The following is a 27,339-nucleotide window of genomic DNA, read 5'->3' as shown; positions in this document are numbered from 1 at the left end:
ATAACACTGGATAATGATGTTACAATGCCGCTGCTCAGACGCTCCTTCTCAGCAGAACCGAGCGATTCTTGTCTGTGCGTAGCTAAGCTGCTGGCCACTTCACTCAGCTTTCTCACTGCAAGCTGCTGAGACTGTAAATTCACTTCTTTCACATCTTTAGTGAGTTCGACAATACAGGTGACTACCTGATTAACACCCATAATGTCTGTGACTGCTAAACTAGATGACACGTTCAGTAGATGTTCTCGTAGCTGAGTCCTCTCTTCTTTCAGAGGGTAGGTTGCTTCCGTGGCTTTAAAGTTGTTCAGATTGGATGTTATCATGTATATAAGATGCCCTGAGTTTATAAAATCTCCCGCGCCAAGTAAAGTATTCATTACTGAACTGGATCCATTAACCATTGCATTTAAATTTTTAAGAACCGTCTCTTGTGGTTTTCCAACCTGATATTCAGTAACTATTGCAGACAGGGATATTTCGGTGTACGCGGATAGAGCATCGTAGACTTGTACATATAATTTCAAATTATAATCTTGGCTTTGATCTCCAACAGGAAGTAGAATTGGTGGCGTTGTTGGTTCATAGCCATGATAAACAATAACTCCAAGTGGATTGTCCCGCAGAGAGCTTATATTACTGTTTTTATCTATAGCTGCAAGGACTTTATATGTAAGCGGCTGATTTTGATCTTTGAATCTACTACAGCCTATAATAAATTGAGTTTCTAATGCAACCCCTCTGGGTGGTTTTATGAAACATGTTCCAGCTTCAGGGGGAGCATTGACATAAAATGAGTATTTACTTGTTGACTGTGCACCAGACCAGGTTGTCACTGTTAAAACTAGAGTGTACCTCCTGTCAACAGCATTTATAAATGTTAGGGGCATTATAGACATGTAAGGAGTAGACCTTCCAGTTGTAGTTTTGGAGGCCCAATCAAAGTCTTCTTCAGTGGTTCCCCGAAGCAGGGACCATTGGTATTCTGGCCGGCTGCTTGTACTGCAGTCTGTACATTTTCCTGATAATGAGAACCGTTCAGTTGGAATAAATTTTGTAAAGCAATTCTCTATACATTCCAAAGTTACAAGGGGTGGAGACCCTCGTTGGACAAAAACAGTCTGGGTAAAATTGCTGGTTCTCTTGTCTTTCTCAACAAGCAAGCGAAAGTGATAATTTCTGCCCCCTTGGAGTTGCTCAGCAGCAACAGTCTGAGTGACATCATTAGGGTTTATCCACGTGAGGTTTTGCTGAGCTGGGTGGCAGCTGGAATCACTGCTTAGTTTCATGGTATTGTAGTCATCTATATTTCTTGTACAGTGCCATGTAAAAGATAGCCCTTTTAATTCATCTGGTAGGTCCGGATCTGAAGAACTGTTCCCATTTAGAATCCAAGGACTGTTAAATCCAACAGTTCTAAAAGATCCTCCTGAAATGACCGCGATGAGTTCACTCTCTTGAACTTCAACAGTAACAGTATCTGAATTGCTGCGCATATTCTCTCTGTCATCGTCGTCTCTAGGAACATCAATAGAGACGTGAAACAGATAAAAACCAACGTTGAGGGAATTCTTTGGTATCACCAACGTCGTCTGATTCATTGGGGATATCCCCGGCAGATTTAAGTAGTTGTTCCAGTCTGGTATGGAATTTTTGCTGGAGAGACGATATATTTTCCATGTTATGTTTGTTGAGTGTGATGCCACACAGTTCAACGTCATGGATAAATATAACGTCAACTGCCTTCCTGTTGTGGTTATTATAGAATCAGTGGCCTTTGGTTTGTTAATGTTAAATGCCAGCAATTCACAAGGAAACTTCGGAATATTTATGGAAGTTTCTAATACTTTGATGACTTGCATTGCTAGATTTACATTTAGGATAACAGGCTTTTCCCCACTTTGTGTAAAATTCGCCTTAGCCACAAAGCCTGTGTATTTATTTACATCAAATGGCAATACAGTCCCAGGAAGGAAGGTTTGTGCATTTGCTACAGAATCGTTGTATGTGTATTTGCTGAGCTGAACAAGGTATGATTTTCTTGCACCAAAGATTTCTAGATTAAATGTCCATTGACACTGTATGGATGGATGCTGGTTCGGTATAAACCACACAATGTATGTAAAAGAATTTGGAGCTGCGGGGCTGCTAGTAAACAGCTGCACTTCAATACCATCATCCAATAGGGATTTATACAGTGCTTGATTCTTGTTTAAATACATATATGTTGCTATGCTTAATAGCGAGGGTTTGTCATATTTGAATTTGAAAAGAAAAGATAAACTTTCATGTTCGCAAAACACATAATTCTCGCTAAAACTTGCCGCAGTCTCATTCTCAATTGAAGAGTAGTAAAGCCCACTGGCTTGATTGAAGTAGTAGGAGGTGACTTGCTTCAGTGTGGGGTCTAAAGTCACCGAGCCGAGGTATCTGCTGGTAGAAAGCATTATAGTGCCCTTGTGATACCCTATATCTCCAATGATTTGAGATATTCTGCTATTATTTGTTAGGAAAACTACTGTGGCAAAATCATTTCCAGAAGAACTTGTAAGAGGGGAACACAAATTAATCTTTATGGCGTGTTTGTTGATAAACAGATTCCAGGACGCTACGCTGTTTTCATCTGTAAGCTGGAAAGCCACAGCTTTGTTAGATAAGGGCACGAGTGCCCATGTCAGGCGTAGATGGGAATTCTGATTTAACACTGCAGTTGCAGACAGAACATGGTCTAGACCTTGTTCCACCAGCAGCGACACTGTCAGTGTGTTCATGGGCACAGTTTGAGATGAGAGGGAGGCGACAAAGTTCCCAGCTTCAGCGTAGCTGGCATTGGCTTGGTAATTATAATAACCAGCGCATTTGTCACGGAAATCCGACGGATATTCCGATGCCTCAATGTCCATGTTCCCATCACTTGAAATGACTGTGCTAGATACGCCTTGGTGCCTGGAGAAATGATATTCCCATGCAGTACTTTTCAGCTTGGCGCACCATCCAAACCGCACAAGCTGGTACTGGGAAATAGGTGGTGCAGGGGAGAGAATAAATAGATGCACGTGCTGATCAGAAATAGTAATAGTGCTATTCTGATGCTGGCAGGCATTGATTGGGCACTGGGATGTTACACACTGCACTGTGATAATAGTCCCAGCTATGCCATGTATCATCACACTGCCTGACCAAAGGGATGTTGTAATGAACCAGGCACCATTGCTATACCAGGAACATTCCGGCGGCTTGTCAGTCTCCGTCACAGAAACTGAAGTTGTTGCATTATAGAAAAGTTTAATCTCTTCTGCTGACAAGCATATAACATTTTCAGTTGTGTTCTGAAGGCTCAAAACTTCCCCATGTGGTTGTGAACAGTAAATGGTAATTGGTGGGACCTTCACGATTCCACCATGACTCCATAAGATTAGCAGAGAGAAGAACGAGAAGAGGCTGAGAGCAGCCATCCTCACTCTTGCTCTTCAACTTGTCAAATGACAGCTAGGGCAGTGCTGTGATTCATTAAGTCAACTTGGTTGTTTACGTTACCATAGCAACCAAGACTGTTGCTATGGTAACTACCATTGTGACATCACTGTAAGACCCCCCACTGAGTTAATCTGATCGGATAACTGATAACGTTGCCGTGGTAACTGCTTTTGTGACATCACTGTAAGACCACCCACTAAGCTAACCTTAAAGGAACAGTAACACCAAAAAATGAAGGTTTTTAAGTAATTAAAATATAATGTGCTGCTGCCCTGCATTGGTAAAACGGGTGTGTTTGCTTCAGAAACCCTACTATAGTTTATATAAATAAGCTGCTGTGTAGCCATGGGGGCAATTGAAATAGGGCTATATGGCACAGGTTAAATAGCAATAAGATAAGGACATGTAGGGGTGCCATTAAATAAGAACTCTGAAGCTTTGAATTTTAAGAAATGTTCTAAAATAAGTTACAAAACCGTTGCACTTTTTTCTTTGTAATTAAGGATATGTAGGGGTGCCATTAAATAAGAACTCTGAAGCTTCTAAAATAATTTACTAAACACCAGAAAACCATATTTATCCACTGTGTAGTCAGAAATATATATACATATTTATATATCCTAGGATAAAGCTATTCTTAGTGGAATTTTTTGGCCATAGACAGGGCCGCCATTAGTTGGGGAGAGGGGGTACAGTTGTGCTGGGCCCAATGAATTTAGGGGTAGGCTGCATATAAAGTTACAGCAAAACTTACACAGTTTATTTAACTGCCACAAAAACTGCCTAAAAACGTATGGAACTTGCGTATCAAGCAAAAGACAATGCAGAGAAGCTTTGCAGGGACAAACTCCACTGAATTAAAAAAAATAGCTAAATTCCACTGCCCTCAAATGAGCCGACTGACTTATTAGCACATTTATTAACTATTTTATCAACTATTTATATGAGCTGCTTATTATAGAGTAAGGTTAGCTGTTTATATTGGGCGCTATTTACTGAATGATATGAGCGTCTCCTACATAACCTTTCCTGCAGGGGAATGACTGGTTATTGGGCCCCACAGTAACATCATTGGCCCCTACACTTACGCAAATTACTCAACTTACGCAAAAGCTTATGTTACGTTCAGAGAAACAAATGTAACTCACAAATTGAATCAAGTGACCACCCAATTTAAACTGATTAAATAGCACATTTTTTAATCACATTTTATTAGCAAATTTTTTTACTATTTTTATTAACTAATCCTGGCTAGTTATTGGGCCCCTAAATTTCTGTGGTTAATGTAACTTACATAAAAACGTACATAACTCCCAATGGCAGCGCAGAGCAGGGGCAGGTAGGTGGGTAGGGTTCTAACCCCCATTGAACTGACAGTTAATAGGCACAATAATTAATAGACTATTTATATGAACTGCTTATAGAGTAACATCAACTGTTTATATTGCACACAAAAGGGGCGTGGCTAAAACTTTAGTACAGCACCCTTGTGTTTATCGGGGGGCCCCATGTAAATAACTTGTACAGGGCCCTAAATGATCTAATGGCGACCCTGGCTGTACAGTCTAAGTTAGGCCAATTTCTAAATCAGCACTGGTGCCGCTAAGAGTATCTTTACATATTTGTCACTGATGCTGCTTGAAGACTTTACAAAAAATTCACAGAAGTGTTGGTAAAATCAAAATATTGTATTCTGCTTTGTATTTTATTGCTTGTTTTTAGCAAGGCATACAATAATAAAGAAGCCCTTCCCTGGGATGCAAGGTGTATTAGGGTTAGAGTAAAGTTTGTTATAATTTCTTCTGATTTCATGGAGATTTTTTCTGTGATAAGAACTTATGAAACCTGCTGAGTGAAAAATGCTTAAAGTGATACTGACGGTTAAAAACTACTCTTCAAAATATGAATGTACATAAAAAGTTCCAAGTCATGTTGATTGATTTCCACTGATAGGGCTGCTTTTCTAAGTAATTGTTACTTAAAGTTCCTAAACCTGACTGTCCCGTCTCATCCAATCAGTTACAGCTTCTAATGCTAACAGGCTTCTGCCGCACAAATATGGCCGCCTCCTCAGAGGAACATGAGGATTGGATGTGTAATGTAAGAGCATTGGGCAAACACTTCTATGGCAAAACTATAAATGGACGCAAAGACAATGTTATGTAAAAAGGACTTCATTTTTGGTGTCAGTATCTCTTTAAACATTGTTTGCCATTTGGTACATTATTATTATTATTATTATTATTATTACTGTCTATGCACGGCCCCGGGATTGCAGCGAAGGGAGAAGAAAGGGAAAGGATGGCTTGCCTGCAGATACCCCGGGCTGGTGCAGTGGAGGATCTCTTGTTGTTGTCTATATGTATTTTGTGGTCACAACCTCATTGCACCCCCGCCTAATGGTTTACAATTTAGTGGTTGAGCACAACTTTCCCTTTTCTGCTACAGTTTATACAGGAGCAGTGGCCAGCTCCATGTTGTAGCCCCCACCCTTCCCAGCTACAGTCAGGTGATCCCAATGGGCCAATAAAGGGGTAACAGTTTGGGGTTTTAACCTTGAAAGCAAGTAAGTAGCAGGTAAAACTTAGTCCCTTTGTTAAATGTATATTGTAGCAGTAGAATTCTTAATGAATCAGATGAAAGTGAGTGTAGGACTGGCCAGACCAGGGATGACTGTGACGTAGTTGGCCAGCTGGAATATATTGCAATATATGGACAAAAAATCCCTGTTTTGCTTAAAGGGGAGGGCATTGCTTGGTAGCTTAATGCACAGTATGTCTTAATGCCCTATATATATTGATAATGGGTGAGTGCAGAGGATCTCTTGTTTTATATATATATATATATATAATATATTTATATATATATATATATATATATATATATATATATATATATATATATATATGTTGCAGTCTAAAAGATGCCAATTCCTTACTATTGTCACTAACGCATTTGGAAGACTTTTGTGAAAATATATAAAAGTGTTTATAAAGGAAAATGGCATAAAATGTTGTTTTAATAATATCGTAATTGCACCAATGAATTCACTGACCAATTCTACTTCATTTTTACATCTTTGCGTCGTGGGCACAACATTGTTGAGAATTTGTTACACCCACCACATTTTTACTGATGTTTTTTATGCCAAAACGCCAGGGAAAAATGTTGGCAAGTTAATTAAAGGGGTTGTACAGATTAAAATTAACTATAAGTATGATGTAGGGAGTGATATTCTGAGACAATTTGCATTAAATCTTTTATTACTTGTGGATTTTCAGTTATTTAGCTTTTTGTTCAGCAGCTCTCCAGTTTGATGTTTTAGCACCTATGTGATTGCTAGGGTCTAAATTACCCTAGCAACCATGCAGTAGTATCAGTGAGACACTGGGAGATGGTCCTAATACAAATACAGGTAGTAAAAAATAACTAACATTAAAGTTATGGCCTCACCGAGGGATAGGTTTTTGGCTGCTGGGGTCAGTGAAAGCTAGAAAGGGTCAGAAGAAAAGGGCAAATAATTCAAAAACTATGCAAAATAAAAAAGACTAATTGAAAAGTTACTATAACATACTAAAGGTTAAAAGTTGATCCACCCCTTTAACTTATGTCTATATAGAGAAAATCATTTGGGCAACCAACAACCCACTTTATCGCAGTGCAATTTTTACTGTTTTTATGGCACTTTATAAATTTTAGGGCATTATCAAAAATCTATAAAATTCTTCGTACTAAATTACAATAAAAATACTCGGTAAAATAATACAAAAAAAAAAAAAATACCGCAATTTCATCATTTTCTTGTAATTTTTAATGGGTCGCAAACATTTAAACCATTTAGAAAAGCTGGAATTGACTGAATAGTTAAGAACACGGCTCCTATTGGCTTCTACGTGACCTTGCAGCTTTCAGATGCCGAAGTTTCACACTGACTTTTTTTTTTGCTTAAAGTGGACCTGTCACCCAGACATGAAAATCTGTATAATAAAAGTCCTGTTCAAATTAAACATGAAACCCAAATTCATTTTTATATTAACACATCCAAACCCATTATAAAGGCATTTAAGAATCACAGCTGTCAATCATATATTGCTTGCCCCGCCTCTATGCCTTAGGCATAGAGGCGGGGCAGACAATAACTTTAGCTTTCCATTCAGCACTTCCTAGATGTCACTGCACATCTCACTTCTCCCCTCCCTCCTCCTTATCTAACTGTGCAGCCAGTGCATGGGCAGAGGCATCAGGCCCCCCATTCTATCACATAAACAAGATTTTGCCATGATACAAAGCTTGCCTTAATAACATTGCCCACAAAATGGCGCCTGCCTGCTTGCTTTGACTGAGTAATTCCAAGACGGAAGGAAACAAGATTTATATTATTTATATAGAGTAAGTAAAGTTTAATTTGCTCAACTAACAATATAGAAAATAATTTGGACTTATTTCTTAGGGTGAGAGGTCCGCTTTAATATTGAAAATTCATGGTTTGTTTGTTTTTTATTAAAATTCATGATTTTTAAAGCAAAAAAATCTTGAATTGTGGAAAAAATACAAATGTTGATAAAACATTAATAAATAACCCCCTTAGTTCTGTGACCTTTCCACCAACAGCGCATTCTCTTAATACAGAATTTCCTTCTACCGAATATATGTGTAGTTTACTCTAAGGGCGAAGACACACTGGGTGATTTGTCGCAGCAACTTTTAAAGGAACAGTAACACCAAAAAATGAAAGTGTATAAAAGTAACTAAAATATAATGTGCTGCTGCCCTGCACTGGTAAAAGTTGTGTGTTTGCTTCAGAAAGTCTACTATAATTTATATAAATAAGCTGCTGTGTAGCCATGGAGGCAGCCATTCAAAGGAGAAAAGGCACAGGCACATTGCAGATAACAGATAAAACACTATTGTATTCTACAGAGCTTATCTGTTATCTGCTATGTAACCTGTGCCTTTTCTCCTTTTTTCCCAGCTTGAATGGCTGCCCCTGTGGTTACACAGCAGCTTATTATATAAATTATAGTAGTGTTACTGTAGCAAACACACCAGTTTTACCAGTGCAGGGCAACAGTGCATTATATTTTTATTACTCTAAAGCTCTTTCATTTTTTGGTGTTACTGTTCCTTTAATCACAGGCAATTTTGCTGCCATAGATTTATATACAAGTCCCAGTGAATAACCGTTCTTCATTTGCTGCGCGCTAATTTGTTGCAACGACTTAGTAATCGCCCTGCGTGTGTTCACCCTTACACTTCACATTTTTTTAAATTACCAGTGATTCAAAGTTATTTTTTATTAATTGCACTATGGGTTTAACTGGATAAGGTTGATCCCTTATCAGGATTCTGCTATATGAATTACTATAGTCCTGTTCCAAATGAATTGGAGTGAATCAGACAGTAATAAGCGAAACGGATGGGCAATGCAACTGTGTATCCCACTTAGGAGATTTCTGAACTCACTATGTATGTATGTATGTATATCTTTATTTATAAAGCACTACTTATGTACAGTAGAATATTAGAGCAGATTCTATATTATCTGGGCAGTCGGCACAAATACGTCTGCATACTGGTGCTATTGTTTGGTTTGGGGGTTGGAGGCCCCTCTGCTTGATGTTATAGAAATTATTGGGCAGATACAGTATGTTAAAATAGCACAGCCCCAACTTTCTGTACTGATCCCCTTCTAAGTAGTAATTAATAAAGGTCATTGACTCCCTTCTTTTCTGGCGATTCCCTGCCCATGCTCTGTGCTGCTGCAGTTACCTATAGTAATGAATGGCTCCTGTGGACCAAATGACACGCTCAGGGCTGCTGAACCTCTCTGCAGATACAGTCGAGTGTATCAAATACAGCATTTCTAGCCATGTTCCACTATTTTATCCCACCTCAGCAGAGTGTGGGCAGGGTAAAGACAGCCAAACAGCCCGGCACCACTGTGGAGAGTAGTGTGGATAAGTATCTGGTATCCTTAGGATGTGTACCTTAGTGGGAATGGATCCCAAATAGCAGACGGTGGTTCAGGAATAGGAACTAACCTGATACCTGTGTCTTAACTGTGGCCTGCACTAAGGCAACAATGACTATAAGGAAGAATACTTCCAGCTAATCTCTCCTAGTTGGAGCCAGAAACCGCTCTTTCTAACTAGACTAACTATCTCACTTTCCTAGAAAGTGCTATTAAAGGTATTATACTGATTCTTGCTATTCCTCATTCACGGGGTCCCTGTCTCTAGGGTAGATGGCTTACTGGGGCCCAGTTGGTCCCAGGCTCACTGGAACTTCCACCTGAATCAACAGGAGAGGAGGATCCACCCCTTTGCTAAGCACTATATTAGAGTGCCATGGGAGTGGTAGCATGTAGGGGCCCCAATGTGAACAAACCCCCATATGATCTATCATTTCTGTCATTTCAACTCCTGCAAAATCAACACATTTACATCATTTATGTGAGATAAAGCTACAAATAAGTACGCTCACCCCAGAAAGCCATATATTTTTGGAAAGTACACATTCTGACAAATCCAACATGGGTAAAGAGTCCTTTCTACACCAAAGTACCAACCTGCAAAGCTTTTCTAAAGTTATTGGTTTTTATGACTTTTCTGAAAAATGCCTAAAAATTTTGCAATTTTCCACATTTATCTTACAACATTTATTACATACAATGACACATCACCCTAAATATGAATGCCAGAGGTCTTCTGAACAGTTTGTGCCCAATATGCATAGATATACCCAAGTCTGTGGTATGTACCGACCCCAAAATGGAAATAGCGCGTACGGATTTCTTGCCTGCCAGCTCACCCCTGGATAAGCTATTGTTACTGACTGAGTGGAACATTCTGCTCTAAATATCCTGTCTTATAAATGGGACTTGGAACTTATTATGTGACTTCCAAAAGGCTTATATATACTTTAGGACCTTTTATAAGTAAAGTACTTTGCCCATTACTAAATTTACTGTTTTATGGTGAAAGCAACCTTTTTTTTAAGAAACAGGTTCTCGTTTTGCTCACATGGAGGAATAATTTCTCATGCTGATCTGCCCAACACACCAGTGTGGCTTATAGCAATCTGCTAGACAGGCTTCTTTTGTTTTGCAGGTGGATTATGCAAAGTCTCTTCATTATATTGGGGCAGGAGTGGCGTTTCCAGCTGGATTGCTCTTTGTGTGCCTCAGCAGCATCCTTAGCTACCAGATAGCAGCCAGCGCGCTGGATTATTGGCTGGGACATCTACGTGTCAGCCTGACCATTGTGGCCTTAATATCTCTCGTCCTAAGTATCCTTTACAGTGACTACAGCAGGTCTGTGTGTGGGCGTGTGTATGTGTGTGGGCGTGTGTATGTGTGTGGGCGTGTGTATGTGTGTGGGCGTGTGTGTGGGCGTGTGTATGTGTGTGTGTATGCGTGTGTATGTGTATGTGTGGGCGTGTGTGTGTGTATGTGTGTGTGTGTGGGCGTGTGTGTGTGTATGCAAAGTGCCTTCACTGCAGAAGTGTATAATATGCTAAAATTGTTATTTTTAGTTAATATTTATTACCCTTTATATAAAGCCAATACATGTATCTAGCACATTATAGGGATTGTTTAGTCCCTGTACCACAATCCTACAGTCCCACAGTCCGGCACTTACAATCCTAGTCATTTCATTATGAGCCATTTAACCTGCCTGTATGTTTGTGTAATGGAGGAACCCTACCAGCCACACAGAAGCATATAGACTCCTTGACACTAGTTCTGTGGTTAGAATCCAACTTGGGGCCCCCCAGCACATAAAGGCAGCGTTGCTAATCACTGAGCCTGCTGTATACAGAGATACCCTTATACATATGTGCAGTTGGGCTTTTTCTTCTTTCTTTTTGTGGTTTATGATGTATTTACCCTTTTCTGCTGCACCTCTAGAGTTTGGAATTTAAGCTGGTATAATAATAATAGAATAAAAACCCAGCTGGGTCTGCATTCCGGGCATCACTGACTGCGGGGTATGGATGTGGTACAGAGATTTCATGTATTCTTGGCTCCTTTTTATATTTCCTTGACCGGCCTCTCCAAGGTGGTGTTTTCTTCATCCAGGAAAGCTTCCTTATGCAGCACTTGGCTGCCATCTGCGAGTGGATCTTTGTCCTGGACATCCTGGTCTTCTATGGAACCTTTGCCTATGAATTTGGCTCAGTCTCCACAGACACAATGATGGCTGCCCTGCAGAGCTCCTCTGCCCGCAGTTGCAAATCTCCGGGAAGCAGCAGCACCTCCACCCACCTCCACTGTAATGCTGAGCGGATCGCTATGATATGAGGAGCCGGGGGGCCCCATCTCCTCACCCTTCAACACTCAGGACATGTTACAGAACTTTCCTTTTTAACCAAATGAAACAAAGCCAATTTTTAGCCAATGCAGAGCCAGACACGTTTACAAGGGTGGTTCACCTTTAAGTTAACTTTTATTATGTTATAGAATGGCAAATTCTAAGCAACCTTCCAATTGGTCTTCATTTTTTTTCATAGTTGAATTATTTGCAGCCTTCTTCCAACTCTTTGCTGCTTTCAAATGGGGGTCACTGACCCCGGTAGCCAAAAACTATTGCTCTGTGAGGCTACAGTTTAACTGATATTACTTTTTATAACTTATTTTCCTGTTCAAGTCCTCTTCTATTTCTATACCGGTCTCTCATTTAAACCACTCCCTGGTTGCTAAGGTAATTTGGACCCTAGCAACCAGATAGCCATTGAAACTCCAAAGTGGAGATCTGCTGAAAAAATGTGAATAATTAAAAAAAACTACAAATAAAACAAAAATGAAGACCTATTGCCAATTGTCTCAGAATATTACTCTCTACATCATTCTAAAAGTTAACTCAAAGGTGAACAACCTCTTTAAGCAGCGGGCCACGTGTTATTCAGTGTGTTAAAGGAAAAGTATTAATGGTGTCTCTTTATTTTAATAATTGGGGGTTTTCATGTATTAAGTTTTTATACTTTCTATATTGTACTGTTTTGCTGTGGGGGATTTTAAAGCAACAGGCAGGAAATGCCAGTCTCTTTTCATCAACTAAATATCCATTATATTTGATAGGGGAGTATAACAAAGGGCATTTTAACCCTGTAACATCCCAGAGAGACGCACAATACCTTCTGTGGTTCTTTCCACCCTGGTGCTCATACACTTTGTGGCTGAGGCTGCTGGGAGCAGGTGACAAGGTTGTTCCCACACACCAATGCCAGTGGGTACCTGTGTTTCTAGCTACCTCATATTATAATGTAAATGGGTGCTGGGTGCAGCGTATTCATGGTGAGATGTAACACAACAGGGACAGGGCCAGAGAGTGGACATCTTGGTTAATACATACATAATCTGGACTGAACTCATTTTTTACTTGTGTGACTGTTTTGACACTGGTGTAAACTACATTTATTAAGTGGCTTACATGGGTAAACTTACCTTAGGCCTATGTATATTCTACTCCATCCTTTGGAGCATTATAGCCTGAAAAGGAACATGGCTAGAAATGCTGTATTTGATACACTCGACTGTATCTGCAGAGAGGTTCAGCAGCCCTGAGCGTGTCATTTGGTCCACAGGAGCCATTCATTACTATAGGTAACTGCAGCAGCACAGAGCATGGGCAGGGAATCGGCAGAAAAGAAGATGGGGGGGGGGGGGGGGGCATCTGGGGCTAAAGGGCTGTGATGGTACAGAAACCCAAAACATAAGGTGTAACATGTATAGCCAACTACTTTGTTGCACTTTATTTCTCCTTTAAATTGAGCCAAATGAACCACATAGCTGTAGGTGATAAATTGTGAATATGATGGTTAAAAAGACACTTTTATTTTGTAATGGAATCCGCCATGTTTTGTATTGATTGTATGGGTCTGGCTAAGGGGTGTATGGGATAGTAAGGTTGAATATATGTGATCTTAGATGTAAGAAGAAAAAAAGACTATGGGTTCCTATAGCCTCATACTGTATCCTATAGCATTTATCCAGCTGCCACAGGTCATGCGTAAGTGTCAGTGCTATTTCTATTATAGGCTAATATTTAGTTTGACAGCACTTGCAAGTGGGCCACACAGAATCACCTCCGCACAGTTTATATTTTTGCAATTGCATCTCATCTATTTCCCTAGTGACCCCTTAATGTCACTGTTGAAGACCAGCATTGCCTATTCCCTTGCTCAACAACACCTCCCACCCCCCCCTCAAGAACACATTTCCACAAGCCTTAAATTTCTATTGTAGAGACTTGTCCTATTTCATTTTCTTCCTGAAAAGTGACTCTCGCTGCCTCCCTGGAAGCGTCCTTCCTGTCTGGAATTTGTTTCACATTTCCTCACTGCCACTTAACAGGAAACGGCACCCTAAGGGGCGACATGGCTGTGGTTCTTGTTACCCAAGGGAGCTGAATAGTTCTGCTGCTACAGGAGCGGCCAATAGCTGTGACTGTTACACTACTGGGTTTTTTGTGTTATACCCTGGCTATTCTTCTGTTTAAATAAAAAAAAGTTAAAGCTTTGACTCATGCTAGCTATTTCCCAGCTATTTCCAGCTGGTCGGACTATGGGGGCACTACTTGTGAACACTCTTATGAGGTAGAACCATTTTTGTATGGGAAGAGCTTAATGAAAGTGCCAGATACCTGTTTGCTGAAAACCAACATGTTCTTTGTGGCCAACATTTTTTAAAACTTAAATCCCCCCCAAAACAGGTATAATCAGTAAGGCTTTCTTTACCTTGGGGTTTTACTTTGAAAATGCCCCATATCAGAAAGGCAAAAAAAGGCGACGGGCAGCTTGAATCCCTCTGTGTGCTGAACCTGAAGTCAGCTTGGTATCAGTTACCTACAGCACCTAAGCTTTTGATCAGGGTCTGCAGTTTAAATTTGTGCTCACAACATTACCCCCGAAGCTGTCTGAAGAAACATAAATTTAAACTGCAGATGCTGATAAAAAGCTTTGGTGCTTTAGGCCAGGGCTGTCCAACTGGCGGCCCTCGAACCCCCTCTGTGTGGCCCCCCACCTGTCTGGCTGCTTTGATGGCTTACCTTTGTGTAAGATTTAAATGGTATCAGTACTGAGATTAACTGCCCCCCCTGCATGGTTCTCACCTCAGATTCAGCCTGTAATCCCTCTGTATTGTTTAAACATGTAATCCCCTGTGTTGTTCACACCTTTTAGTTTCTGCATTGTTCACCCCCTGCAGTGTTCACACCTAAGGCTCAGACTGTAATCACCCATATTGTTGACCTCTTCACACCTCAGACATTGTATGTACTGCCTGGACTATGCTGCCTGTGTATAGGCAGCATAGGGCAGGCAGAGTATGCACACAGGCAGCATAGGGCAGGGAGGGTATGGCACACACACAGGCAGCATAGGGTAGGCAGAGTATGGCACACACAGGCAGCATAGGGCAGGGAGGGTATGGCACCCACAGGCAGCATAGGACAGGCAGAGTGCTGCCTGTGTGTGCCATTCTCTGCCTACCCTATGCTGCCTGTGGGAGGTGAACCTGGCAGGGGTTTGTTCTGGGAGTTTGTTAGCAGTTGGAAATAGCCATTAAATGGTCCCTAAGGTGTGTAATTATATGCTGGGGGTTGCTGTGCTATCCACAGGGGAGGAGGAGTCATATGGATTTAAGGGTGTGTCTTAATATGACATAATATAATTCTTTAACATATTAATGATGGTTGATATCCCTGCAGCGACCATTAAATGGGTGTGGTTTGAAGTGGGTGTGGTTTAAAATGGGGGAGTGGCCAAAACTGGCTTCCATTAGCAGCCCTCCACCATGTATGAGAGAGAAATTCTGGCCCTCGGCACCGCAGAAGTTGGACAGCACTGCTTTAGGCCATTGGTGCAAAGCTGACTTTGTGTTTTCACTTTTCTACTTTGGAGCATTTTGCAAGTAAAATTCAAGCTTTTCAGCTTAAATTTTACTTTTCAAAAAAATCCAAGGTGAAGTAAGCCTACTGCTATAACAGTTTTGAGGGGAATTAAGTGGTAACCTAGTGTCACTGCCATATTGTGCATGTTATGATGCAAATTATTTATGTAGGTGCTAATACACCTGCTCTGTGCACTCTACCGAGCCTAAAAAACTAACAAAGTTGCCCTTAAAACCAGCCATGGGTATCCCGGCAGGCCTCTAGCTGCTGATTAACTTCAATTCCATTTGCACTTTAAAAAATATCCCTGAAAAATTTAAACCAAATACAGTAAAAGCCTAGAGGCAGTTTTAGACTGTTGAAAGCAGGCTCGGCTTCTGAAGGCACAGACTGTCAGGAACCCTGTCTATGTGCTTTCTGGATTCAGTTAACCCTTGGGTGGCTGACTGTCAGTTGAGCTAAAACCCTTGTATTAGCAGTCGGAAAAAGGCAAAAATATCAGAAACTACTAAAAACAGAAAATTAATGTAAACTACCAATGTGATCAGAGATGCATCCTAAGTAAATTTACATCACTTTCTTTTTGGGTTTAGATCCGATATAATTGAAAGTATGCCTTTGGGCTTTACAATGGGTGAGAGTGGGGCAGATTAGGCCCAAGAAACACCAATTTGGCAAGCCTGGTCTAGAGTGAATATCAGTGTGCTGCAGCACTAAGTTCTACTGTATTCATGTGTGGGTTGAACCAAACCCATGGGACATATGGGTTAGCATTTAAATTTGGGCGACTGTTGGGGTTGGGTAAAGGTCCAACAATGGCAGCATTTTGAAAGTTATGGCCGGGTGTGAGTTAAGTTTTCCCTGACCTGCACATCACTACTGCATCAACAAGAGGCACAATGCAACTGCAGCCCTGCTTCAGATTAAATAAAAGCAACACAGATTAAAGGGAAGCTATCATAAAAGCAAAAATGTAATATAAAAGCTGTCAATCAAAAAACTATTCCAAAACAATGAATGGGCCACTACTAGTGTATCACCTGTATCTCCCCCCACTGCAAACTGCATGGCCAACAGATACCAATGATTGAACAAACATTTCAGAGTTCAGTGGGCCAAGTAGACTTACCCCAAGGTCACAGGAATCTTTAGTTCAATCTTATACAAATGCATAATAACAATCATTACATATCATTTTTGCTTTTAATGTAGAAAAGAGACATTTTGGTCCATATAGGATTGGCCACACGTTCATAATAATTCAGTCCCTGGATTACTAACCCCCAGAATGGCCAAGTCATTTTAGATACTTTGTGTTTTTTATAAATTTAAAAATAACCCTAATTCCTCATCAGAATAAAAGGAATATAGAATTATATGAGTCTGAGGAACACTAAGGCTGATGCCGAGTTTAAGCTCTATGTTGGGAGGAGAGACCAGAAGTTGTAGTTCAACAGCAGCTCGAAGTGAAGATCCCTGTCCTACCATGTTGTGATCCAGAAGGAATTAAAATTTTTGAGGAGTTATTGGAAAGATCCCCCAAGACAAGTGCTACTCCATTCCTTAAGTGTACATGGCATCGTGCAAACATTCCAGCCGGTGCTCTTTCTGCTGCCTCCGTTCCTGTCACATAGAGAAGGAATGTAAACTCACATGAGGATCACCATGAGAAACTGCCATAAATGTGACAAATTGGTTTTGCATGAAAAAAAAAATACATCCAAGCTTGATGGATGTGTGTCTTCCAACAACTCTGTGACTACACGGATGTGAATAGTATGTGCAGGGAATCAGCAGAAAAAAATGGGGAGCTACTGGGGCATCTTTGGGGGCACAGATCTTCCCTGCTAAAAGGACAACACTTCTAGCCTATTTCTCTAGTTAAGCTTTAGTTCTTGTTTAAAGTTTAAATCCCACATTGATGTCTTCCCCTTACGGTTTTGCATGGCCTGCAATATGATTGCATCACTGGCCTGGGGGACAAATAGTCAGGTCATTCTTAAGGCTGATGCCACACAGGGCTGATTCTCAGCCTGTGGAATAAATGCAGGCTGGGAATCAGCCCCTCCACTGGCATTAGCCCCCTACCTTACCTTACCTGCACCTGGAAGCACTGTGTCTGCCTGGGTGCAGGCACATGCAGCGGCTATCGGCAAAACACCCCGCAAGAGTTCACATTTTGAGCCGATATCTGCCTTGTGTACCTACACCCGGGCAGATGCAAAGCTTCCAGCTGCAGGCATGGTATGAGGCAGATGGCAACGGAGTGACTGAATTTTGGCCTGCCTTCTTCCACCGGACAAGAATCATTCCCGTGAGGCATCAGCCTAATGGCACAATGAACTGGTGGCCAAATCAGGCAAAAGTTTACTTGGCAACCTGGCCAAACAAGCAGCATACCATGTATGCCTAACTTAACTTACACTTATCAGCTATTGATCGAGAGCAGGAATAGGGAGCACTACATTTTGCCCACAACTCAATCTGACATGTTAACTTTATTGCTAGTTTGTGTGTGCCGTCCAAGATTTCACTTCTACCAAGCAACAGCTGTTATACACTTTCTCTTTATTGTTTAGTTACTTGTGTTTATACCTTTTCTTGCTTGTACTCCTCATACTCTGGGCTGTCAGTGGGAAGCTCGTGTCTGCATAAAGGGCACGAATTGGTCTGTAGGGAAAGTCACAATGGCGTTTAATAAATATGCAAGCCCTAATAACCATGACATGCAATTCAAATAACTTGATAATGTTTAGTTGTAACTACTGAATTATAACCTCTGTACAGAAGCACTGACAGACAGACAGACCAAGGTTCCCTGAATGCTCTGGGAAAGCATGTGAATGAACTTGTATTTCCCCAATGCATTGATTAAAACCTCTAAGAAGAAATGTGCCTTAAAGTTACATTTTGGATTATGGGGAGGATCTTCCCCATAACCAAGTTATATATATTATAATTTTAACCATGATAAGGTTGTTTTTTAACAATGCTATAGGTCATATAAGGGTTGTACCTTGCCAAGCCAGGGTAGTATGCAGGACGAGTGAAAAAGATGTTCACAGGGTAATTGCCGCACAGTCTCTCCCTCCTCAAACTCCAACAGGCACACAGGGCACTTCAGGGCAGCATCTGTAAAAAAACAAAATTGGGCAATATTCAATAAAACTTACCTGTATTATAGAAGAATATGTGCCAAGAGGGACTTACCTGCAGGCAGCTGGTGTAAAGCCTCCCCCAATAGCTAATATACCATTGAGCCCATCCCCACTGTATCCCTTCTCCCTTGCAGTGCCATGAACAATCTCCCATCATTTAAACACAGCCCACATTACCTGCTTGTTCTGGTGTTACAGTGACTTTGGGTAAACTCTCCACCACTTTTTTGGCAGCTGGGGGTGGAAGCCTCTGGTCCCATTCAGTAAAATCCAAAGCTCCAAGATCAATATCCATCCCACTAAGAAGGCTCCTGAAGAAAAAAAAACTAATCATGTGACCGCTATCCTACAAGGCATGTTAAACAGTAATCTGTCCTTCATAACCAGCAGATAACAGCTCCACCTATATTAGTTACAGGTCCAGCACTAATGCTTGTAAGCAAAGTGGTCCTTGTCCCTGTACATGGGCTAGTAGGCTACTAATGCTGGGGTTAAATTTCTGTGTGTGACTGGTGAAATGGGGTCAAAGCCGCAATGTGATGCAAGTTCTGCTAAAGGTGGCTGGATCGCATATTACGCCTGATAGACCCATTAGAACCCCATTGGGAAGAGGTGGCAACTAACTGGAATAGCACTATGGAAACCTGGGCTGGTAGTAGGGGGTCACTGACCTGGCGAGCTCTAGCAGGGCATTCTGCCGATACTGCTCCTCAGGAACCGTGGGTTCACAGTTATGCTCATCAAAGTAGGAAGCCATGGAGAACTGATGCTGATGGAACTAGAGAGAAGAACAGTAGGGGTATAAATATGTATTTATAACACAAGTGGCTGATATATTATGACAGTCCCCTCCAACACACACACACACATATATACACATATACATACATACATACATACACACACACACACACACACACATACATACATACATACACACACATACATATAAACACACACACACACACACACACACATACATACATACATACATACATACACACACATACATATACACACACACACACACACATACATACATACATACATACATACATACATACACGCACATACACATATACATACACACACATACACACACATATACATACACACACATACACACATACATACACACACATACACATACACACACATACACACACACACATACACATACACACACATACATACACACACATACATACATACACACACACACACACACACATGAGGCTTCTACTCTTTATTTTCGAAGAGAAATAAGAAAGCTGAACTACAAATCCCAGCGTCCCCTGGCAGCAGCTAATTAGAGGCGGGGTGTGAGTATAAAGCTGTTCCAGCAGTTTAAAATAATGATAGATAAAAGCAGAATTCTATTCACCCGGTGTCTCAGCGCAAATAAGGAAGTGAGTACAATCTGAGCAGGCAGGAAATCATTGCGACCTCTAGATGACGCATCACTACCAACCAATTAGGACAAGAGTAGACGCGTCCCAACCAATGATATTACTGACAGGGTGTCTTTCAGAAGGAAAGGCCAACAAACGCAAGCCCCTGAAGTTAAGTGGTTATTGGTTATAAAGATACCACCTGATCAATAGGATAGCCAATCAGAGCGGGAGTACACAGAGTAGCCATGTGAGCGTTCCGGCTCTCACAATGACCAGGCGCATATGTATTTGAGAGCACATTGGCTGTGTATGTTTCAGTTTGTGCATAGGCGGATTTTTAAGTCTCCCCAAACCTGCTTGGCACCTTAAAAGAAACAACAAAAAAAACCTCTCACTCCGTGTCTGCACTGTCCTGGGAATCTGTTCCTGCATGCTCCGTTCTGCTGTAATCAGCTGTGCTCTGATTGGATCTTTCTTCTTGTGGATTCTCCAATCAGAGCACAGCTTTCTTGACAGACAGTAAAATTGACCAATCAAAGCACAGATGCAGACAGGGCTTGGGGAGATATTACAAACTGAAGGCAGTGCAGAAATGAAGAGTGGAAATGAGAATCTGCAGCTGTAACTTTACCTAACAACCTCAATAACGCTGAACTTTTGCTGCAGATTTCATCCCACTCCCACAGGTACTATACACAGGCGCTATACACAGGTACTATACACAGGCGCTACATACCTCCCAACTGTCCGGCTTTACGCGGGACAGTCCCTATTTTGCCACCCTGTCCCGCTGTCCCGGATAGCTGCAGATCTGTCCCACTTTTAAAGGTCTCTGCTTCCGTGATGTCACACGCACGTCTCCCCTTAGCGCCGCTCACTTCAGTTTTAACATAAAGCCATTCACAGTGCAGAAGATGCGGCGCTCAAGAGACGTGCGTGTGACGTCACGAGAGGAGAAGAGCCCTGGGGCACAGCCGGAGGAAGCTGGTGGTGGTAGGAGCAGGGGGAGCCACAGAAAGCAGGTTGACGCTGGGGAGGACACTGGAGGAAGGTTAGGGGCAGCTGGAGGACCCTGGGAGGCAGCTGGAGGATGCTGGGGGGAGCTGAAGGATGTTGGGGAGGATGTTGGGGGAGCTGAAGGATATTGGGGAGGATGTTGGGGGGAGCTGGAGGATGTTGGGGAGGATGTTGGGGGAGCTGAAGGATGTTGGGGAGGACGCTGGGAGGAGCTGAAGCAAGGTAAGGGGCAGATGAAGGATGTTGGGGAGGACGCTGGGGGGAGCTGGAGGATGTTGGGGAGGATGCTGCAGTGGGGAGCAGCCCGTAGTAGGGGGACACTGCGGGAGGACCAGCAATGTTTTAGGGGGTCCTTGCTCTAGTGCCAATGCAAAACATAACACCTGGCTACCAATGTCTGTCATGAGTCTGTCATTAAATACAGGTGCCACAGTGCATAATGAAATCCTTAGGGCCACAATATGTCATAAAATGATTGGGGCCACCGTGTCTGTCTTCTGGTGCACTTTGTGTATGTTATGCTTTTCAGGTGTGGTTTTGTAAAATGGGCCTGTTTGGGGGGCGTGGCCATAAAGTGGGCGTGGCCTAAACATTTTTGGCACGGCAGACATTTTTGTCCCTCCTTCTGCTTTTCAAATGTTGGGAGGTATGGCACTATACACAGGTACTATACACAGGCGCAATACTGTATCATCCCACTCCCAGAGGTACTATACACAGGCACTATACACATGGGCTATACACAGGCGCTATACACAGGATGCTATACACAGGTACTATACACAGGTACTATACCCAGGCGCTATACACAGGCGCTATACACAGGTACTATACACAGGCACTATACACAGGGTGCTATACACAGGTACTATACACAGGCGCTATACACAGGGTGCTATACACAGGCGCTATACACAGGTACTATACACAGGCGCTATACACAGGGTGCTATACACAGGCGCTATACACAGGGTGCTATACACAGGCGCTATACACAGGGTGCTATACACATGGGCTATACACAGGATGCTATACACAGGTACTACACACAGGTACTATACCCAGGCGCTATACACAGGTACTATACACAGGCACTATACACAGGGTGCTATACACAGGTACTATACACAGGCACTATACACAGGCACTATACACAGGGTGCTATACACAGGTACTATACACAGGTACTATACACAGGCACTATACACAGGTACTATACACAGGTACTATACACAGGCACTATACACAGGTACTATACACAGGTACTATACACAGGCGTTATACACAGGGTGCTATACACAGGCGCTATACACAGGCGCTATACACAGGCGCTATACACAGGTACTATACACAGGCACTATACACAGGGTGCTATACACAGGTACTATACACAGGGTGCTATACACAGGCACTATACACAGGTACTATACACAGGCACTATACACAGGGTGCTATACACAGGTACTATACACAGGCGCTATACACAGGTACTATACACAGGCGCTATACACAGGGTGCTATACACAGGCACTATACACAGGGCGCTATACACAGGCGCTATACACAGGGTGCTATACACAGGGTGCTATACACAGGGTGCTATACACATGGGCTATACACAGGCACTATACACAGGCACTATACACAGGCGCTATACACAGGCACTATACACAGGCACTATACACAGGCGCTATACAGTTCTAAAGGCTGAATCACAAGCTGAAATTAAATTGTTTTTTTTTTTATCTGACATCTATAATATCCCTATTCCCTACCCTAACAGATGGAGGGTAAGTTAACTCTTTTCCCCTGAAAAAAGCTCATTGTGCTTTTATATACTTTTATATACTTGTTGTTTTTTGAACCTACTATTTTTTGTTACAATGGAGCCAATGCTGTGTGTCGGTGCCAGTGTTATAATGCCAGGGCCTGAATATCTGCCATCTGTACCCACTGCTTCTCACTGCATATAATGTGCTGGTTTTGTAAATACAGACTGCGTCTCACTGTATATAATGTGCCTGGGGTGTCAGTACCCACTGCCTCTCTTTCTATAAAACTAACTTAAATCTAAAGCGGTGATTCACTTTTAAGTTAAACTTTTAGTATGTTATAGAATGGCCTATTCCTAGCAACTTTGCAATTGGTCTTCTTAATGAAATTATTTTTTTTTTTTTAATAATTTGCCTTTCTCTTCTGCCTCTTTCCAGCTTTCAACTGGGGGTCACTGACCCTGGCAGCCAAAAAGTATTGCTCTGCGAGGCTACAATTTTATTATTATTGTAATTTTTTATTACTTATTTTTCCATGCAGGGCCTCTTAACTATTCATATTCCCATCTCTTGTTTAAACCACTACCTGGTTGCTAGGGTAAACTACCAAATGGAGAGCTGCTGAACAAAAAGCTAAATAACTGAAAAACGATTAAAAATAAAAGAGGACCAATTGCAAATTGTCTCAGAATATCAATGTCTACATCATATTAAAAGTTCATTTAAAGGTGAACTACCCCTTTAATCTAACTGATCACAAACACAAATGGATGGAGAACCCCCTCACAGAAGTGCACTTATAAATACTTTAACATCCTAAGCATTTTAGGGTAAAAAAAAAGCTCTCCCACCCACACTATTGCACAGTATCCCTGGGAGTCAGTGGGAACAGGAAGAGGTAGTTGGGAGGTTCATTTTTTACACCAGCAGCGAATCCACTAAGTGTCACTTTAGCTGTAGGTCAGTCTGTGTATGGGCCATCTTTAGCCTCCCCAAACAAAAAAGTCACCCTCCGCCTATGAGTGAGGGAAGTAGGCAAGCAGGCCAGGACTTTAATTATTGGTAGCAGTGGGGTGATCGGGACCCTGGCAGTTCACCCTTGCCTGCTAACTCTCGGCGCTGGTGCACCCTGAACCCAGGAATAATGGCAAGAGCACGGGAAGACTGATACAAATACTATGGCAAGAGGCGTGGGGAGGAAGGAAGGGATAGAAAGTGCAAAGAAGAAATCCGCAAGATCTATATAATTACTAAAGTGCCCTTATATGCGCACTCTGCTTTGGACTTTTCCTTTAAAAAGCGGGTAGTGACATAAATGTTGTGCTTTATTTAATTTATTATGCCAAATTCTTATTTCACAATCACCTGTGACAAGATTTATCGTCTGTAGTAGTTAAATATTCTTGAATATACAAAAAATCATGGTTTAAAAAATTGCCAACAACTGCAGCCTTGTGGCATTTTGCATCCCAGGCTCACCCCCAGATTGGCATCACTGTACCTGTTTCACCGCGCTTAAAGGAGAACTACTCCCCCACCCAGGTCGAAAAGCCACTTAACTGGCCTGCCTCGAACACCTCTCCCTTATCGCATAGTCTGTAACTTAGAAATCTGTCCCTATAGCACAGCAGCGTGCCTGGACGCCATCTTCCTTTAAATGGAAAATACTTTGGGTCTCACCACCAGCACTAGCCCTAACTGCAGATGCACAAGCAGGGTCCGTATTGGCGGAGAGACCCAAAGTATTTTCCATTGAACGGAAGATGGCGCCCAGGTACGTTGCTGCTCTGCTCTTTTAGTTTGGGGTTTTCTATAGGGCCATAGTTACAGACTATGCGATAAGGGAGAGGTGGGGGTAGAGGCAGGCCAGTTATGGGGCTTTTCAACCTGGGGGGTGTAGTTCTCATTTAAGATGGAAATACGGAGGCTGATAAAAGCTTCAGACGGACAGAGTTGGCAGCTTATTTCAGTGTGTATGGGACCTTCATACAGTCCTGCCCGACTGATATCTGACTGAAAATTATCCAGATGTAGATTGAGTAGGTTTAAAAATTCTGTTAAGGCGAGGAGCTTATGGGTACATTAATGCGGTCCTCATCTCAAACACCTGCATTCCGTCAATGTGATCTGATCGCTTGGCCTGAGGGCTGAATAAATTGGATCAGTCTTATATCACCTACCTCGAGGTGGGCATATCAGGGAATGAGCCACTCATTTGGTGACCTCGGCACACCAGCAGATCTTTCAGTGTATGGCCAGCTTTAGCTTTCTCAAGGTTAAATATGTCACTACTCAGTGGGGGTTGTTTATGAACACTGGGCAAATTTGGCCATGGGCAGTAACCTATGACAACCAATCAAATTGTTGCATTCATTGGTCTACCGGCAGCTGGCTGAGAAAAGCCAATCACCGATTTGTTGCTATGGGTTACTGCCCATGGGCAAATTTGCCCAGTGTTGATAAATGCGCCCCATTGTCTTATCCAGCCCAGAATATTAATCGTTGGAGGCCTTCCCTTCTAATAATAGGTGCCAATGGTAGGCTGATGGGAAGGGTGTCACATACTGTGTTATTGTATGTCCCACTTCTGCTGTACTACTGCAAAATAGGCCCTGGTTTCCTCTAGGGCACAAAGGGAAGGAGAGCCACCCAGGAATGCATTAGGCTTCTAGTGTTTGTAATGGGGGCCAGAGAGGGATCTTAGCACTGTGCCCTCTGGGATGCTATTTTTTCCCCAAGTTCACCTTTATGGTCTTTGATTTGTCCATATGCCGCTTTTCCTGATACCCCAATTTTAGTAGCCTCAGCATTAGGAAGAAGCATACATAAGAGAGTGTGAGGAGCAGGCCAGGCACTAAAGACAGAAAGCAGTGGGGGCTGTGCTGTGGGACACAACAGTGTTGTGAGAGCTGTGCCAGGGTTATTTATAGGCTTTGGTGGGACAACCAGTATGCTAAGGATTCCATACTGCTAGGACTTCCATTATTACTAAAGGCTTAAACAGATTTAGCAGTGTTAACAGAACGTTTCTTGCCAGTTGAGTAAACAGCAAATGTACCGAGTTAGAATTTGGGGGGATCATGTTACAAAATCAAAGAATAATTCATATATAGCAACTTTCTCAACTAGGGAGTTCACCATACAGTAGAAACCCCATTTTACATTTTTTCGGGAGACCAGAAAGAAATGGTGTAAAATCCAGGAAATGCGTTATAAATTGGTGTGATCACAAAAAATGGTGCAAAATGCAGGAAAACTTAAAATCAGGGGATGTAAGCTCTACACAGTGTTATTATAAGAGTTTGCAACTGGTGTTTAAGGAGTATTAAACTGGGTTTTTACATTAGGGCTCTTGGACAGGTTTCTATTCTCTCTCGTGCCCCAAATGCATAGCTGCACAGAGGGTTTAGTGGCTGCTATGTATGGCCATGCCCCATCCTACCTGAGGTTCTACAACAGTGATCACTAATCAGGAGCAAGGGCTCTGAATTCAAGGCCTGGTCAGCATTGAGTCAACATGCACTGATGGGCAATCACCAGACAGGATGTGACATAGGCAAAGTATGACAACAGTATATTGAACGCAAGCGTTGGGATCCCTTATTCTTTCTTCAAAATCATCATTTTTGAAAACAGCTAAATACGAGCAGCTTCCCATCTATAATTGTGGGTAGAAAATGAATACAAGGCCAATCACAAAAAGCTACTCACTCCTAACCGTATTTACCTTGCTTCCTGCACAGTGACAAAAATACCCATGCACAGGAAGTCAGGAGTCAGAACAAACAGGTTAGGGAATTTAGCCACTCTGCGATCACTTGTAGTTAAAAGTGAAGCCTTTCTTGCCCAAACCTTCAGTGGCATAACTATATAAGTTACACCCCTCTCCTATCTTAAATATAGTAGCATGGTTGGGCAGGGAAGTGGGACTGGTTGCACCGGCTCCTCTCAAAAGATTTTTTTGCAGCTGGGCCTGGCACGAACAAGTTACTACTACCATGGCCTTGAAGATAGAGCCACCTGTTTGGCTGTAAGATCAGCTCCTTGTTTTGTGTGCTTTGAAGAGATCTCTCTATGCACATACACTGGTAAACCAGCAACTAATATGTTTTCTATGTCACTACCATGTCACAAAGTCTTTAAAAAAAACAGTGCTGTCTTTGTTCTGTTGATCTGACCCCTGGTTTGCTCAGAACCCACGTAGATGTCAAATAATCCATACTTTTTTACCTCAAGTGACTTTTCCATAACACCATCCAGCAATTATAAGTGCTAGTAAGTTTAAGCACTTCCATCGTTATAATCCTGCTGCACCCACCCTGGAACTGCACAAGGCATAAGACTATAGAATTACATATAAAATGTAGCTGTTGTATCCAGGGTCAGACCCCGGTGGGCCCCACTGATCCAGACCCAATCCACACCTGCCGTCCCCTGCTGCCCTCCCTTCCCCAATCACGGTGAAGTATAAGCTACGACCATAGGGGGGTAAGGCGCTGGTGTCGGGTGAGCGGGCAGTCAGGGGCCCCTGAGATCGCAGCCCTGGTGGGCTCACACATAACAGTCCTATCCTGTTTGTATCCTAGTCAGGTTGTGATTCTGGTCGGACACACAAGGCTTCCCTGAGCAGATG

At 42.2% G+C, this 27,339-nt stretch overlaps 2 protein-coding genes across 5 annotated transcripts in view; one reads left to right on the top strand and one right to left on the bottom strand.

Annotated features, from left to right (window-relative positions):
* tmem150a (transmembrane protein 150A) overlaps positions 1-13,043 on the top strand; it is a 47,636-nt gene extending 34,593 nt beyond the window's left edge. Inside the window, 2 exon segments of the mRNA NM_001016894.2 lie at positions 10,584-10,761; positions 11,535-13,043. Of these exon segments, the coding sequence (NP_001016894.1) occupies positions 10,584-10,761; positions 11,535-11,776 (420 nt within the window). The 3' untranslated portion in view covers positions 11,777-13,043.
* Positions 13,044-15,704: 2,661 nt separating this feature from the next.
* On the bottom strand, positions 15,705-20,381 carry rnf181 (ring finger protein 181). 4 transcript variants are annotated; one of them, XM_012958923.3, is made up of 6 exons: positions 20,313-20,381; positions 19,195-19,301; positions 18,701-18,834; positions 18,382-18,497; positions 17,961-18,035; positions 15,705-16,988 (listed from the first exon to the last, which is right to left on the bottom strand). In XM_012958923.3, the coding sequence occupies exons 2-6, from the start codon at positions 19,278-19,280 to the stop codon at positions 16,929-16,931; spliced, it is 471 nt and encodes a 156-aa protein (XP_012814377.1). In that variant the 5' UTR covers positions 19,281-19,301; positions 20,313-20,381; the 3' UTR covers positions 15,705-16,928.
* Between the last annotated feature and the right edge of the window lie 6,958 nt (positions 20,382-27,339).

Source organism: Xenopus tropicalis, chromosome 3 (genome assembly GCF_000004195.4).
Source record: "Xenopus tropicalis strain Nigerian chromosome 3, UCB_Xtro_10.0, whole genome shotgun sequence".
Lineage (NCBI taxonomy): Eukaryota > Metazoa > Chordata > Amphibia > Anura > Pipidae > Xenopus > Xenopus tropicalis.
This window is presented reverse-complemented; position numbering and strand designations above follow the sequence as displayed.